The sequence below is a fragment of the Tachyglossus aculeatus genome, chromosome 3, assembly GCF_015852505.1.
Source record: "Tachyglossus aculeatus isolate mTacAcu1 chromosome 3, mTacAcu1.pri, whole genome shotgun sequence".
In the NCBI taxonomy this organism is placed as follows: Eukaryota; Metazoa; Chordata; class Mammalia; order Monotremata; family Tachyglossidae; genus Tachyglossus; species Tachyglossus aculeatus.
Genome location: NC_052068.1, coordinates 65,206,576 through 65,223,952, shown reverse-complemented (window position 1 = coordinate 65,223,952; position 17,377 = coordinate 65,206,576). Strand labels below are relative to the sequence as shown.

General features: G+C 50.3%; 1 protein-coding gene across 3 annotated transcripts in view; it reads right to left on the bottom strand.

Moving 5' to 3' along the window:
- The window catches only part of CDH23 (cadherin related 23), a 425,144-nt gene that overhangs the window by 119,888 nt on the left and 287,879 nt on the right, over window positions 1-17,377 (bottom strand). For all 3 annotated transcript variants that reach the window (XM_038744221.1, XM_038744217.1, XM_038744218.1), the window contains exons 20-24: window positions 12,812-12,924; window positions 8,913-9,020; window positions 4,180-4,369; window positions 1,457-1,602; window positions 685-904 (exon numbers count right to left, since the gene is read on the bottom strand). In XM_038744221.1, the coding sequence (XP_038600149.1) occupies window positions 685-904; window positions 1,457-1,602; window positions 4,180-4,369; window positions 8,913-9,020; window positions 12,812-12,924 (777 nt within the window). The remainder of the gene's footprint in view (window positions 1-684; window positions 905-1,456; window positions 1,603-4,179; window positions 4,370-8,912; window positions 9,021-12,811; window positions 12,925-17,377) is intronic.

Below are 17,377 nucleotides of genomic sequence, written 5' to 3'. Positions count from 1 at the left end.
TTCTCCCTGTCTGCTTCCCCAAGCCCTTCCTCAGGGTGGCCTAGGCACATTCTAGAAAGCACCCAGGTGGATGAGGTTGCCTAGTCAGTGTTCAACACCAGCAGCAAGGGTAAGATCTACTCTCTTCTGTGGAGTTTTTAAAGAGCTTTCTTTCCCTAATCTCCCTGTGGGCTTCCATCCTATCCCTAATCTCCCAGTGAGCTTCCATCCCATCCCTAATCTCCCAGTGGGCCTCCATCCCATCCCTAATCTCCCAGTGGGCCTCCCATCCCATTTCTAATTTCCCCAGTGCTTTTCCTACCCCAACATGGTGTGTGGTAATTTGGTGAAGAATGGGAGAGGACACCCAGATCGCAGCAAGGTGTGAAGTCCCCAGCAAATTCACAATCTGAGCTCGACACAACATCCCACAGCCTTTGGGATCCCACAAGAGCAACTTGTGCCCTCATAGGGAAATAGGCCTGGGGTGCAGAACACCCCCGGATTGGGTGTTGGTTGGGGGGTGTTTTCTAACATTACGCAGGACTCCGCTCCATGGCGCCTAGGCCCAAAATGATCCCAGAAGCCCTCCCAGGCCTGGCCCCATGGCCTTCTCCACTATCGGGAACTGGCCCTAGAGATGGGAATGACCCTGGTCAAGGGTCGGGGGGTCCAGACAGCCAGACCCAGACCCCTGCAGCTCACCGCGGACCGTGAGAGTGCTGGTGGAGGTCTTGGAGGGTGTGCCGGCATCACTGGCCACCACCCTGAGGAAGTACTCAGCAATGCGCTCCCGGTCCAGCACCACGGCAGACAGCACCAGGCCGCTGCTGCCATTGATGGAGAAGTCCATGCGGGGCATGCCCACCTGCATGCGATACGTCACCAGACCATTCAGACCCTCGTCCAGGTCCACGGCTACCACCTGAGGAGATGGGAAGGGGCCTCAGACTGAGAAAGCACAGCCAGTGAGCCCTGGTTGCCCCAGGCTGATGGAGCGGGCCAGGATTACAGGCATGAGGTGAGGTGCCCAGAATGAGACAGCTGTGGCATAGATCCAGCTGGAGGCACCGGAACCTGGAGTGAGATCATCAGGCCTCTGGGCTCTTTGGTCACTAGCCAGGTATAGGATTCCCAGAATGATGGAAAGTGTTTTCTCCTTCTGGGGGGTGAGCGAGAGGAGCACCGTGGGGCAAAATGTTAGGGCTAACCCCCGAGCCCAAGATCTGTCAGGGAGAAGGCTTTGGAAACAGCAACAAGCCCCTACTGGGGGTTGGACATATTTTGGGCTGCTTGAGGAAGCTATGGAGGGCCATACTCAAGGACCACTTGGTGCCACCCCCCCATCGCCAATCACTCCCCGCCCCTATTAGGATCCACCCAGGGTTGGGGCCAAGCCCCCTGGCAGGAGACAAAATAGAGCATTCTGACCCAGGGAAGGCAGAAGGAGGAGGGCTATGCCCTCAAGAAGACCCACCTGAAAGACAGAGGAACCAGCAGGAATGCCCTCGGGCACCTCAGCCACAGAGGGCAGGTTCTGAAAGGTGGGGTCATTGTCGTTCAGATCCAGGAGGTTCACAAAGACGGTGGCGCTGCTGGTCGCCCTCAGCGGGGGCCTCCCACCTGCCACAGGAAAGGCAAGGCTCCAGAGTGGGTGGAGGGGGCTGGAGGGACCAGAGGGCTGGGGGATGCAGGGGCAGGGGGGCTCTCTCTCTCTTTCTAAGTACTTCATCCATGACTCTTTCACCTATGCCTCTCTCTTTCCTTTTTTTTTGTTAATGCTGTTTGTTAAGCGCTTACTGCTTGCCAGGCACTGTACTAAGTGATGAAGGTAGAAACAAGCTAATCAGGTTGACACTGTCCATGTCCTACCTAGGGCTCAAAATCTTAATCCCCATTTTACAGTTGAGGGAACTGAAGCACAGAGAAGTAAAGTTACTTGGCCAAGGTCACAAAGCGGACAAGTGCAGAAGCTGGGATTAGAACCCAGGTCCTTCTGAATCCCAAGTCCTTGCTCTATCCACTAGGCAATGCTGCCTCCTCACTCATACTTTTCCTCAACCTACAGTTCCCTCCTCGACGTATTCCGAAAGACCACAGCTCTACCCACGTTCATTGCCTGCTAAAATCCCACCTCCCCAGCAAGACTTCACTGATAAAGGTCTGATGCTCTCCCAGTCACACCAACCTAATGCCCCCCTCTTATTAGTTACCCTTCCTCAGCAGCACTTGTGCACGAGCATAATCAATTGTACAGTCTGTTCTCTATTCTGTTAACCCCATTTGTAAATAGTTCTATGCCTGTCTCTCCTATTTCAGTGACCACTCCTTGTGAACCGACTTCTTGTGTCTCAGGTATCTATTGTACTTTTCCAACCACTTAGTAGAGTGCATTGTCTGGCATCCGATGGGCTCTAAATTAAATACCATTTACTATTACTACCACCAGTTCTACTACCACCAACTACTACTATTACAAGCACTACTACTACTACTACTACTACTAACATTACCACTACCACCACTATTAATACAATCACTACAACTACTACTAAAGTACTACTGCTACTACCACCAGCTATTGCTACTACTGCAAGTACTACTACTACTTCTACTACTACTACTACTACTACTACTACTACAAGTGCTACTATTTCTACTACTAATACTACCATTTTTACTACTACTACTACTACTATTACTAGTTCTACTCGCAGCATGGCTCAGTGGAATGAGCATGGGCTTGGAGGTCAGAGATCATGGGTTCTAATCCCGGCTCCGCCACTTGTCAGTTTTGTGACTTTGGGCAAGTTACTTAACTTCTCTGTGCCTCAGTTACCTCATCTGTAAAATGGGGATTAAGACTGTGAGCCCCATGTGGGACAACCTGATTACCTAGTATCCCCCCAGCACTTGACACATAGTAAGCACTTAACAAATGTCATTATTATTATTATTACTCCTCCCCTAACTCTTCATCCTGTTCCTCCTAGGCTTCTAGGTCTGAGGAGGGAAGGGAAATGAGTGCCCCAGCTGCCAGGATAATATGGATTCCAAACAAAAGGGTATCTCTGTATCCAGGCAGCTGGACAGAGAGGCCCCACAGACAACCCATACAATGCTGGCCGGGACACAAGTGACTTTCTCCCCATGTGACCTATTGGCCTTCTTCACCCACTATTTTCCAGTTTGTGGCCTCTGCTCCTCCCAAGACCACCTTCTAGCTGAACTTCTACCTCTGACTCCTGGCTCACACTGTTCCCCCAGGTCTGGAACTCCTTCCCCTACCAAATCTGCCAGACCACAGTCGTCTCCATCTTCAAGGCCCTCCTAAAATCCCACTTCCTCTAGGAAGCCTTCTCTGATGAGTTCACACTTCCAGTTGTGTCATCCCAACAATCAACTTCAGCACAGATGTTTTTTATTCCTGTTCTCAGCCATTAAGCACATAATAATAATAATGACATTTATTAAGTGCTTACTATGTGCAAAGCACTGTTCTAAGCGCTGGGGAGGTTACAAGGTGACCAGGTTATTCCACAGGGGGCTCACAGTCTTAATCCCCATTTTACAGATGAGGTAACAGAGACACAGAGAAGTGAAGTGACTTGCCCAAACTCACACAGCTGACAATTGGCAGAGCCGGAATTTGAACCCATGACCTCTGACTCCAAAGCCTGGGCTCTTTCCACTGAGCCACGCTGCATATTTGTTCAGCTATTTCATCCTGCCTGACTTGTACAGTTTCGTGCTTTGTCCTTGTTCTTCTGCCTGCTTCCCACTTTAGAATTCACACTTCACACTTACACTCAGGAATTCACACAATTCTGGCTTTGGAATTCACACTCCAGTCGTGTCATCCCAAGAACCAGCCTTAGGACAGATGCTTTTTATTCTTGTCCTCAGCCCTTAAGTACATCTGGATTTAGCTATTTCATCCTGTCAGAGTTGTACAACTTCCTGTTTTGTCCTTGCTCTTCTGCCTGCTCCCACTCTCTGAGCATCATATTTTGTCTGTCTCTCCTGTTAGACTGTGAGCTCCTGGAGGGCAGGGATTTTGTTTCTTGCTTCTGTTGCACTTGCCCAAGGGCTTAGTTTCTTGCACCAGCATTCAGCACGTGCTAGATAAATGCCAGCAATGAATTGATTGACTGACTGCCCAGAGCCAGGGGAGAGGGTGGGGAGGGGTGGACCACGTACAGTCAGTGACCGAGACTATGATCCGCCGCATGAGCTCAGCCTCCTGGGGGTTTGGGTTCTCGCGGTCCAGCACGACGCCTGTGGTGCGGATCTTTCCCGTAGTGCTGTTGAGGCTGTAGAACTTGTTGGGGGGTCGGATGCTGTAGACCAGGGTGCCATTCTCAGCCAGGTCTGGGTCCACTGCCACCACCTGCCCAACGAGGAGAAGGTCCTGTTGTTGACAAATGTGATCTCGACTGCCCTGCCTTCTCTGGCTTCCCATGTCCCCTGGACCTTGCTGGGTGGTTCCTGTCTCCCCTAGGGGAGAGGGGGATGCCAAGAAGAGGATTGTCTCTAAGGGTTCCCCCACTGCTCACAACCCCCATCCTAAGGAGGGAATGGGTATGCTCAACGTGGCCAGAGTCCTTGAGGCTGCTTCAGAGCAAGTGGATTGACTTAGTTTCCTGGATTGTGCCAAGGCTCTGAACTGTCAAGCTCAGAGGCACTGGAGCTCTGAGCTGCTAAATCCAGAGGTGCCTGGGCTCTGAACTGTATGGCCCAGAAGCACTGGAGGGATGGACTGCCAAAAGGTACCAGGGCTATGAACTATACAACCCAGAGGTGTTGACGGTGTGAACTCCAACTTCAACAAATCCCGGTACAAAATAAGCCCTGATGAGAGGGAAAAAATTAACTTAATTTAAGGAACCGGAGTCAAGCCCCATATGCTGTGCTCAGTCCACCTGAAATACACACTCCCCCCGCCCCTTTCTCTTTCTCTCTCCCCCACAAGTCCCCAAACATGCAAGAGTCAGAACTAGTAGTGAGATTCTTGGGTAACAGGAGGATGGCTGTAGTGAGATCCCTTTCCCCGCCTCTTCCCCACAGCCCCATCCAAAACTTGATTCCTCTCTTGGATAAGTAGTGGGAACCCTCCCTGGCCTGTTTCTGAAATTCAGGGATTTTCCAAGGCAAGTGGCTTTCCTGGAGCTGGAGGAACCCAGGTGGCCTGAGTCCTCCTCCTCAGTCCCCATCCCTCTTTTTATGGTATTTCTTATAAGCACTTACTATGTGCCAAGCACTGTTCTGAGATCTAGGGCAGATACAAACTAATCAAGTTGGACTATGTCCCACATGGGGCTCAATCCCTGTGGTATTGATTCCTTCAGGGGACACTGGACTCCCCCCAGCAGACTTTCTGCCCTTCCCTCTGCATTCTCACATCTTTCTGTGCCTCCCCCAGCAGAAATAAAATTCCAGCTCCTCATTCTGTCCCAAGGTCCCCTGTCCCCTGGCAGCCCTGGGCACCCTCTCTGGCCGCCCGCTCAGTTTTGCAGTAGTGGCGGCAAAGAAGATCAATAGCTCTGGGGGGTGGGGGTGGTCTGCACAGTTCCTCAAGGCCAAACCAGGAGATTTCCATTCCTCCTGCCACCCCAGGGCAGGGGCCAGCCAAAGTCGACCCCTCTGTCTTCTTTGACAAGGGGGTTTGGGGCTCTGGCAGCAGAAATCCATTTCCCTCCCTTTGCCTAATCCCCTGCAGAGCTGTCGCTGGGGTTGCTGGAGCAGAACAGATGGATGGTTTGGCTAACCCCGCTCTCATCGTCCCATCGTCCCCTCCAGTGGGGGGGCCATGGAGGGGGACTGGAGGAGGACAGGAAGCTGGAGGTGAAAGCTACTCCCCTAGTTTGAAAGGGATACTACTGTCTGGCTAGTCCCCGTGGAGCACTCTGACAGGCTGATGGCCCAGGGGGAGTAGGGGAGTTGGAATCCCTGGTTCCAGACCCGGATTTGCCTTAGATTGGCTGGGCGACCTGGAGCAAAATAGCTGCTCTCTCTGGGCCTGTTTCCAGAGCTGTGAAAGAGTGTCAGCCCTCTTTGCACCCCCATGGGGAGAATGCAGGAGATCAAGGGGGCAGAAGGAGTGGCTCCTCCTAGCCCATGGTTGGTCATTCAAGGATAATAATAATGATGGCATTTATTAAGCGCTTACTATGTGCAAAGCACTATTCTAAGCCCTGGGGAGGATACAAGGTGATCAGGCTGTCCCACGGAGGGCTCACAGTCTTAATCCCCATTTTACTGATGAGGGAACTGAAGAACAGAGAAGTTAAGTGACTTGCCCAAAGTCACACAGCTGACAATTGGCAGAGCTGGGATTTGAACCCATGACCTCTGACTCCAAAGCCCATGCTCTTTCCACTGAGCCATACTGCTTCTCCAATGGCCAAGATTAATCAATCTGGGGTCTCAGCACTGGAGGAGGAATAAGGATTCAGACCTAATCAATCAATCGTATTTATTGAGCGCTTACTGTGTGCAGAGCACTGTACTTAGCGCTTGGGAATTACAAGATGGCAACATATAGAGACAGTCCCTACCCAACAGTGGGCTCACAGTCTAAAAGAAATCTTCTCATGTTTTCCAGCCATGGCGGTCCCATTCACGGGAGACCGTGGTCAGACTCTGAGTGGAGACACTTGGATTGGTGGTCTTGGGGAAAGAGCCCGTGTCTGAGTCAGTGCGGCTGGGTTGTCTGGTTCACCTCTGCTTTTGGCCTGCTGTGTGGCTTTGGGTAAGACATTTTCCCTCTCTGCACCTCATTTTCCTCCCCTGTAAGTTGGGGATCCATCATTTGGGCCTGTGCTCTTTCCCAAGCCCAGCCCAGACCTCCTGGGCTGATGGCTTGAGCCCAGCCCAGCCCTCCTGGGGCAGTGGCCTGAGCCCAGCTTGGACCCCTGGAGCTGTGGTCTGATCCTGGGACCGCAGAAAGTGACTTCCCCCTCCTTCCCACCCTGTGTACTTTTCCCTATGGGACAATTTTGTGGATTCTTACCACTTTCCTCTCATTTATTTCCCTTTTCAGTCCCGTCATTTTTCTCCCATCCTGACGGAGAATAATTCTCTCCCTCTCCCCTCTCCTTTATTTTGCTGGAGGGTTCTGAAAGGCTCTAAATCAATGCCGCACCAAGAGGTCCTTGAAGGAGGTTGCTGGGGAGGGGAGGGACAGATAGCCCCAAACCTCACTCACCAGGCACTTGCATGTAGACACTTGCACCCATGCACACACACACACACTTATATGCACATGCCCCTGGGGAGCACACACACATACACCTCCAGGACGGGTCCTTTTTACCAAGGGCAGGTTTTTGTGAGGCTGAGGCTGCTTTTGTCACCACTGCCCTGGGCTTGTACAAACAGCTGAGGTCCTGGACCCTGCAGTTGGATTCAGCCCATTTTACCCCAGGTTGGTCAGGAGTGGCAGCACCAGAAATGCCAGGAGGGTCATGCTCTCGGTGCACACCTAGCCTGCCCAAGTAACTTCACACTTAGTGCCACTCAAACTGGCCTGGACCAGGAAAGGAGGTCTTGGGGGCAGGTGTGCCTGAGGATTCTGGGGCACCATGCAATATGGGAATACCAGTGCCTAAAGAAAAATGCATGTGGTTACGGAGGGCAGAAGCTGGAGTCCTGAGCTGCCATTCAATCATTCATTCAATCATATTTATTGAGCATTTACTGTGTGCAGAGCACTGTACTAAGTGCTTGGGAAGTACAATTTGGCAACGTGTAGAGATGGTCCCTACCCAACAGCGGGCTTACAGTCTAGAAGGGGGAGACAGACAACAAAACAAAACATATCAACAAAATAAAATAAATAGAATAAATATGTACAAATAAAATAGAGTAATAAATACGTGCAAACATATCTACATATATACAAGTGCTGTGGGGAGGGGAAGGAGGTAAGGCGGGGGGATGGGGAGGGGGAGAGGGGGGAGAGGAAGGAGGGGGCTCAGTCTGGGAAGGCCACCAGACTTAAGCAACCCAAGGGTGGAAGAGGATAAGGGTAAAGGCAGAGAAGCAGCGTGGCTCAGTGGAAAGAGTGTGGGCTTGGGAGTCAGAGGTTGTGGGTTCTAATCCTGACTCCGCCACTTGTCAGCTATGTGATCTTGGGCAAGTCACTTACCTTCTCTATGCCTCAGTTACCTCATCTGTAAAATGGGGATTAAGACTGTGAGCCCCACGGGGGACAACCTAATGACCTTGTATCTCACCCAGCTCTTAGGAAGTGCTTGGCACATAGTAAGCACTTAATAAATACCACCATTATTATTATTATTATTATTATTATTATTCAGCTCTCTGGTCACCCCCTACCCCCACCCCATAATTAAGCACATGTCCCTTAATGAGTAAAAACATGTGGGCGATTACCTCTCCTAGATGTTAAAGATGTTCGCTGGTCTGGAGGCAGGGGTGGGACCAGATGACCTCTTGAGGACCCTCCCACCCTTGGAGTCTAAGAATCTATGTTGAAGCAACAGTGGGGCTTCAGAGTCCACTTATATGGTGGATGGATTTTTTTCCATTACAGATTTGGGGTCCATTCTAGTAAGGGGAGAAGGATCCTGGACTGGGCAAGTGAGACAAGGGGCAACCAGGGAGCGATATCAAGGTCTCTTGATACGGCTGGCAGAGGGGACCAGGAGTGGCTTTATTAGTTGGAGGCATTCGGGGGTCGAGGGTTGTGGCCCTAGGGAATAGACCAAGCTGTTTCAGGGCAGGTTGGAAGGGGCAGAGTCAGGGCTGCATGGGCATCCCAAAAGAGAGAGTTGGCCCTGGCAGACCTGGTACTCTGTCACTGTAATCATCATTCTGGAGGATCTTGGTGCCCATTCTGGGCCCTCCACAGCCTGCTGGGTGGGAGAGAAAGAAACCAGTGAGCATCAGCCTGCCCGGGGTTCCCCTACCGTGGTGACGTCAGAGTCTGGGGGAGTCATCTCCACCAGGTTGATGTAGTAGGGAGCATCCTTCCACGTGGGGTAGTTGTCATTGATGTCCAGCAGGGTGATGTTCACCTGGAAAGTCACGAGGAGTGTGAATAATAATAATAATTATGGGATTTGTTAAGCACTTGCTGTGTGCCAGGCACTGTAATAAGTGCTGGGGAGGATACAAACAAATCAGGCTGGACACAGTCCTTGTCCCACATGGGGCTCACACTCTTAATCCCCATTTTACAGATGAGAGAACTGAGGCCCAGAGAAGTGAAGTGACTTTTCCAAGGTCACATAGGCAGAGTCAGGATTAGAACCCATGACCTTCTGACTCCCAGGTCCATGCTCTATCCACTAGGCCATGCTGCTTCTAAGCGACCCATCTCCAAGTCTTCTTCTCTAAGAAACAAAGGGAGGAGAAGTTCCCAAGGACTGGCAGCACAGTGCCAGTGTCTGACCAATCCAGTAGCCAGCTCTCAATCAGCCTGCCTTGGTGCTGGGCCAGTGCCCAAGGGTGGGACGTGTGCTGGGCAGAGACACACCCTTCACTAGACTGCAAGGTCACTGTGGGCAGGGAATGTGTCTGCTATATTATTATATTGTACTCTCCCAAGAGCGTAGTACAGTGCTCTGCATGCACACAGTAAGTGCTCAATAAATATGATTGATTGATTGATTAAACCAGGGGGAAAGGAGGTTTTAGCCCCAGGTGTTCCTTGGCCCAGTCACACTGAGGCTGGAGTGTGTGCGTTGGGAGTTCTGAGCCCATTGTTGGGCAGGGATTGTCTCTATCTGTTGCCAAATTGTACTTTCCAAGTGCTTAGTACAGTGCTCTGCACACAGTAAATGCTCAATAAATATGAATGAATGAATGAATAACGCAAAGTACATGCTCGGCTCCCTGACACATGGTCTACTGGGGAACAGGGACCCCTGAGGAAAGCAGGTTATCTCCCCACTCCCAAGCCTCAGAGATCTCTGGGCAGTTGTCCCAGCAGCTCCCATGGTATCTGTGGCCCCAACTATGCCACTCGGCTCTTCTGAGATGAGCAGCGTGTGAATGTGGAATGGAGGGAGCCTGTTGCCGCTCCTTCCCAGGAGATCTTTGTGGACAGGACAGGGCCCTGCCCCTGGGAGAGAGGCAGTCCAATTCCCAGATATGTGAATGCTTGGAATGACATCAAGGAGTTCCCTCCCACCAGGATGGCCCAGTGAGAAGCAGTGTGACCTAATGGAAAGAGCACTGGCCTAGGAGTCACAGGACCTGAGTACTAATCCTGACTCTGCAGCATGACTACTGTGTGACCTGGGAAACTCACTTAGTTCCTCTGAACCTCAACTTCCACCTCTGTAAAATGGGGATTAAATATCTGTTCCCCCTCCCCCTTAGCCTGTGAGACCCTTGTGGTACAGGGACTGTGACTGACCTGATTATCTTGCACCTATCCCTGTGCTAAGTGCAGTGCTTGGTACATAAGTAAGCATTTAACAAGTACTATTATATGGGATCCTACAGTGCTTTCCTCATTTCAAGGGAACAGATTAGGTGCAGTTTGGGTAACTTTGTGGGAAGGTATGAGCAGCAGCAATTGCAGCAGCAGCCATGGTAGGAGTGGTGATGGTGGTGGTGGCAATGGCAGTGGCAGCAGTGATGGCCAGCCAGGTCTCAAAGGTGGGTGGTCCGGCATCACTTGAGTGGGGAGGGTGGGCAGAAGGAGAAGGACCAGGAGCTCCCAAAGGCCCTTGGAGAGCCCAGTCTGAGCTGCAGAGCAATTTCCTCCAACTCTCGCTGCCCTAGTGAATTATTTATGGGCCTCAAACTTCTATTAGCTCAGAGCTTTGGGGCATACGGTTTAAACTTATCGAGCAGGACATCAGCTGGACTTTCTGTTCACCATGTCTCTGTCCTGCAGGGTCCCTTCTTCAACCATCCTGCTGTGGAGGAAGGGGAAGAAGTGGGAGGTGAAGGCATTGGAGGTGGGTGTGTGGGGATGAGGTGTGGGGTTGAGAACTTGTTGCAGGGGAAGAGAAAGCTGGGAAGGTCAAGGAGCCAGCCAGTGAGCCACCAGCCAGCCACCGGCCAGGCACCAGTTATGAGCCCTGTGTGACCTGGCATAGCAATGGATCTGAGAGGTGTGGGCTAGAGAGGGAGTGATTCATGGTGGCAAGGGTGGAGGAAAGTGTGAGGTGAGAAAAAAAGTCAGAGACCCAGACAGGCAGAGGGTCACTGTGGGTGGAGAAGGAGGCTGACATCACAGGTTTGGGAACCAGAAGCTATTTTTTCCCAGTCTGTGTCTAACCTGTGTCTAACAGAGAAGCAGTGTGGCTTAGTGGAAAGAGCACGGGCTTGGGAGTCACAGGACATGGGTTCTAATCCCAGTTCCGCCACTAATCAACTGTGTGACTTTGGGCAATTCACTTGACTTCTCTGTGCTTTAGTTACCTCATCTGTAAAATGGGGATTAAGATTGTGAATCCTACATGGGATAACTTGATTACCTTGTATCTATCCCAGCACTTAGAACAGTGCTTGGCACATAGTAAGTGATTAACAAATGCCATAATAATAGTAATGATTATTATTTATTAACTTGATTATCTTGAATCTGCCATAGTGCTTAGTACAGTGCCTGGTACATACTAATTGCTAAACCAATACCATTTAAGAGAAGAGAGGTTCTCAGGCAACCACAGAGCTGTGGGACAGGTCAGGGTGAGGGTAGAAAATTGAGCTGGAAAAGGAGAAAAGGTCGAGTATGTGGATAGCAGGGGTTTGGGGGACAGTATTTCTGTTCACACTCGGCTAATCAGTTGGCTGCTGTTTCCCTGGGGAAAGGGCCAAGCCCAGGTGGAAGGATGGGAGAACGGGAGCTTGGGTGGGAACTGGCCGAGGGAGAGGGATGGGCAGAGACGGATGAGGAGAGAGCATTTCCAAACAAGAGAATTTGAACCCTGCTGTGACACCCATCCAGACTCCCCTGGTGAGGCTGACACTTTCTCCAGACCAATCCCCACAAGGACCCTATCTGACACTGTCAGCACTGGGAAGATGGGGTGAAGTGTGGGACTGGGCGGTCTGAGCTGCTGATTGCCATGGCAGCCTCTCTCCAGGCGGGCTGGCATTAACAACATAACAGCTCTCTTCGGCGTCGCAGGGCACTTCTGTTCGGGCAAATGGACCTTAGGGGTCACACTCCATTGTCCGCCACAATCAGGGTGAAGTTGCAATTAGGGAATGGAGGAAGGGGAAGCCAGGGGCGCACCTCCAATCCTCCTTGGGCTCTGGGGGGAAGGCAGGAGGGAGGGAGAAGAGGGTGAGAGGGATGGCATCTGGGGATGCTGCAGTCTGGGAGTCTGGTTTGAGCTCCATCTGAGTTAATCTGTCCATGCTTGCCTCGGCTCCAGGATTTGGTCTTCTCTTCTGTGAAATGGGGATGACCCCAGGGTCCCAGGCTGGACAGACTCGGACTTATATCTGGTCAGACCTTAGGGCTGCAGGACACTGAATAGGGGTGGGGTCTGCCACCTGACTTACAATTTTTGGCCCTTCACCTGGTCCTGAGGTGGAAGAGGGCCCTGCGATTTCCTTGGTGTCAGACCCCAGCTCTACCAGCGAACAGTTCCTCATTCTGCCAAGGAGCGCCCTGCCCAGAGGGGCAAACTTGCATCCAAATCCTGCACCCAGTAAAACCAGTACCTTGCCAACCAGACACCCCTACTCCAATGCCTGGGAATGAGCTCTGGGTTGGATCCCCATGGGTCTCTTTCACCTTTTGGGTCCTGGGGTGCTCCTTTTGGTTGGCCTGAGTCATGCCCAGGCCTGGCAATCCATAGGTCTGATAGCCCTATGGGGAGGGAAGGGAATGACTCACAGTGGCAATGCCAGTTTTCTGGTTGTGGCCCACGCCTCCATCCACAGCCCGCACAATGAGAATGTACTCTGACTTGGCTTCGCGATCCAGTAGGGAGGTGGTAGTGATTTCTCCTGTGGGAGAGAGTAGAGGAGCAAGAGTTGGAGGTCAGAAGAGCATCCCTGGGGCCTGGGTAGGGGTGGGGAGATGGGGATTTGTTGACAAGCATTGGGAGGGACTGAGCTCTCCAGCCCCTGTGACCAGCAGGTCCGCCAACACAACACTGGGGAAAGCCAGGAGGTGGATCGCAGGGCTCATGGACCCCGCTGTCTTCCTTCCCACTGTGATCTCCCCATTTCCCAGAACTCACTAGCAGCCCTGGCCTGGCACAGGAGAGCAAAGCCAGAACCACAGCAATGGCAATTCCCGGCCAGGGTGGGCAACTTGGGTAATTTGTAGGGCGAGGGACAAATTAATCTCCAAGAAGTTTTTAAGTATGAACATGTTGGGATGATGGATTGCTCCTCCTGTCTGGGAAATTACATTCAATTAGGCCCACCTGGACAGGATGACATGTCTCCAGCTCTCCACAGGGAAGCGCCTCATCCTCGGGGGCCTCATGCCAGGGGACAGATAGTGGGGCAGTTACAACACCCTGAGGTCACTTGTATCTCGAGGGCTGGGATTGGGCTGCTGTTCTGGGAGCCACCCAGAGTAATGACCGAGTCCGGCTCTCACTCTCAAGCCATCCCAAGCCAGACCACCCTTCCAACCCAGCCCTGCCTCTTGGAACCCCTTGCAGTCTCCACTTGTCGGTTCTCACAGCTTCCCTGAGAAGGAGGGGGAACAAATGATCATTCCTCCTCCTGGTTTTTTGTTTTTTTAAATGGTATTATTTAAGTGTTTACTATGTGCCCATCATTGTACTAAGTCCTGGGGAAGATACAAGCTAATCAGGTTGGACACAGTCCCTGTCCCACATGGTTCTCATAGTTATAAACCCCTTTTTACAGATGAGATGACTGTCACAGAGAGTTAAGTGATTTGCCCAAGGTCACATAGCAGACAAGTGGCAAAGTTGGGATTAGAACTGAGGTCCTCCGACTCCCAGGCCTGCGTTCTTTCCACTAGGTCATGCTGCTCAGAGCCAGCCACCAAGTGGAAAAGAGGGTACAGGACCTGTTAGACAGGAGGCCTGATTCCTGGTCTTGACACCGTCACTTGTCTGCTGTATGTTCTTGGACCCGTCACTTTACTTCTCTGTGTCTCAATTTCCTCCTCTGTAAAATGGAGATTAAATACCTATTTCCCCTTCCCTGCACACTGTGAGCCCCAAGTGAAACAGGAACTATGCCTGATTTGGTTGTATTGAATTTACTCCAGTGACTAGTACAGTGCTCAGCGCGTAGAAAGAACTTTATAACTGCCATTATTATTATTGTTATTATTATTAATAAGAAATTACAGCCATGGACATAGGTCATGCCCATGTGCCCAGGGCTGATGAAAATCAGGCAGGTGGGCCAAAAGATATTTATCATACATCCGCTTTCCACCTTTGTTTTCATTTTTGTTTGCTGTTCCCTGCAGGGGCATGGAGGGGTGACTAGTTGAAGGTAACTTAAAAGCAGCTTGGCCTAGTGGATAGAGAATGGGCCTGGGAGTTAGAAGGACCTGGGTTCTAATCCCAGCTCCACCACTTTGTTTGCTGTGTGACCTTGGGCAAGTCAGTTAAGTTCTCGGTGCTTCAGTTATCTCATTTGTGAAACTGGGATTAAGACTGTGAATCCTATATGGGACAGGAAATGTGTCCAACCCTATTTTGTATCTATTCATTCAGTCAACCATATTTATTAAGTGCTTACTATGTGCAGAGCACTGTATTAAGCACTTGGGAGAGTACAATATAACAATAACATTAAACAGACACATTTCCTACCTATGACAAGTTTATGCACTTAGCACACTGCCTGTCACATAATAAGCACTTAACAATATCATTAAAAAAGTGAACTATTTTCTCCAAAGAACTTTGGTGGAATGATTTTGGGGGCCAACAGGAAAGGATGGAGTCCTGGAGCTCTGGAGGGCTACCAGCAGTATAGAGAGAGGGAGCACCAACTTTTTGGGAATGGAGAGTCTGTGGTGTGGGGAGAAGGACTCCCTGGAGCAGGTCTCAGGGATCTGGGGGCCACTGACAGCCAACTCATAGCCACTGGGAAAGGATTATGGCTGCATAAATCCCTCCTGCACAGTCTGCCTTGGGCATACCTGCAGGGAGGGGGGCAGTGCAAGATAGGTAGGTTTTCTTAACCTGTCCAAAACAGAGCTCCTCATCTTTCCACATCCATAATTTATTTTGATGCCTGTCTCCTGCCATAGGCTGTAAGCTTCTTGTTCTCAGGGAATGAGCCTACCAACTTTATTATATTGTACTCTTCCAAGCATTTAGTCCAGTGTTCTGCACACAATAAGCACTCATTAAATGTCACTGATTAATTGATTCCCACTCAAACCCTGACCTCCTTGGGACTTTCCCATAACTTCAGAAAACCCCACCATCTTCCCTGTCTCAGAAACCCGTAACCTTGCCATTAAACTTAACTCATCTCTCTCATTCAACCCGTAGAGCCTCACAATATCTGTGGGAACTAAGGAGATGGGGGTATTATAAGTCCCTTCATTTTACAAGTGAGGAAACTGAGGCCCAGGGAGATTACATGGCTTACCAGTGTCACATGGCAGGTCTGTGGCAGAGCAGACACCAGAACCAAGGTTTCCTGACTTTTAGATAAAAAGAATAATAATACTGGTGGTATCTGTGAAGTGCTTACTCTGTCTGTCACCAAATCCTGTTGGTTTTACATTCAAAGCATATCTAGAACCCACACTTTCCTCTCCATCCAAACTGCTACCATGCTGGTCCAAGCACATATCAAATCCTACTTTGACTACAGCATCCGCCTCCTTACTGACCTCCCTGCCTCCTGTCTTTCCCCTTTCCAATCCATACTGCACTCTGCTGCCTGGATCATTTTTCTAAAACTTGTTCAGTCCATGACACCCAACTCTACAAAAACCTTCAGGGGTTGCCCAAACATCTCTGCAAAATACACAGACTTCTTGCCATCAGCTTTAAGGCACTTAATCAGCTGTCCCTTTCCTACCTTACCTGGCTGATTTCCTATACAGTACAGTCCACACACTTCACTCTTCCAGTGCTAACTTACTCTGCCTCAGTCTTGTCTTTCTCACCACCAAACCTTTGCCCACATCCTCCCTCTGGCCCATAACTCCCTCCCGCTTCATAGCCAAAAGACAACCACTATCCCCATTTTAAAGCCTTACTAAAATCACATCCTCTCCACGAGGTCTCCCCTAAGCCCTCAGTTCCCCAATTTGCCCTCTCTTTTCTGAGTCACCTATGCACTTGGGTCTATACCCTTTGAACGCTTTTGCTTTGCTATTCATCCCATCCCCAGACCCAAAACACTTAGAGGAAATGGCAGGGTATAAGGATTTGTACCTATCTGTAATGTATTTTAGTGTCTGTCTCTCCATATAATAATAATAATAATAATAATGTTGGTATTTGTTAAGCGCTTACTATGTACCAGGCACTGTTCTAAGTGCTGGGATAGATACAAGATAATCAGACTGTCTCACGTGGGGCTAACAGCCTATATCCCCTTTCTTTTACTGTTGAGGTAACTGAGGCACAGAGAAGTTAAGTGACTTGGCCTAGGTCACACAGCTAACAAGTGGTGGAGCCAGGAATAGAACCCACAACCTCTGACTTCCAAGGCTGGGTTCTTTCCTAAGCCATGCTGCTTCTCCACTGTGAGATCCTTTGGTTTGGGATAATGTCTACCAACTCTAATGTATCTCAGCAGGTATGGTGATTTGCACACAGTAAGCTCTCAATAAAGTGCAGTGATTGGTTGATTGATTGATTTTCAAACCAAGATGACTGAGGTACTTGGTGCCTGGCGTTCAGCCATATTAGACATTGAGGGCAATGCCATCCTGGGCTGAGTGGCCGCTTCTCCAAAGCATCAGACTCATGTTGGGAGAATAGTCGGGTGGACTAGTCCCCTGGCCTTATCCAGGGGGAATAGCAGCATGGCCTAGTGGAAAGAGCTTGGGCCTGGAAGTCAGAGGACATGGGTTCTAATCCCAGCTCTGCTGCATATTAGCCATGTGTTTGGGCAAGTCACTTAATTTCTCTGTGTCTCAGTTACCTCACCTGGAAAATGGGGAGTAAGACTGTGAGCCCATGTGGGACAGGGACTGTGTCAGACCCGATTACCTTGTATCTACCCCAGAGCTTAAAACAACGTTTGGCATGTAGTAAGCGCTTAACAAATACCACAATTATTATTATTATTATTATTATTATTATTATTATTATTATTATCACCCCAAAGCCCCCTTACTCTCCAACCATACCCACCTCCTCCAAGGCCAGCACAAGCATTGCAGGCAGTATACCTGCTCAGCCTCCTAAGAACCACAGCCAGAGGGGGCAGAAAAGAGAGATGTAGTGGATCAATTTGAGAGTGCCCTCTCAAAGGTCACCAATGACCT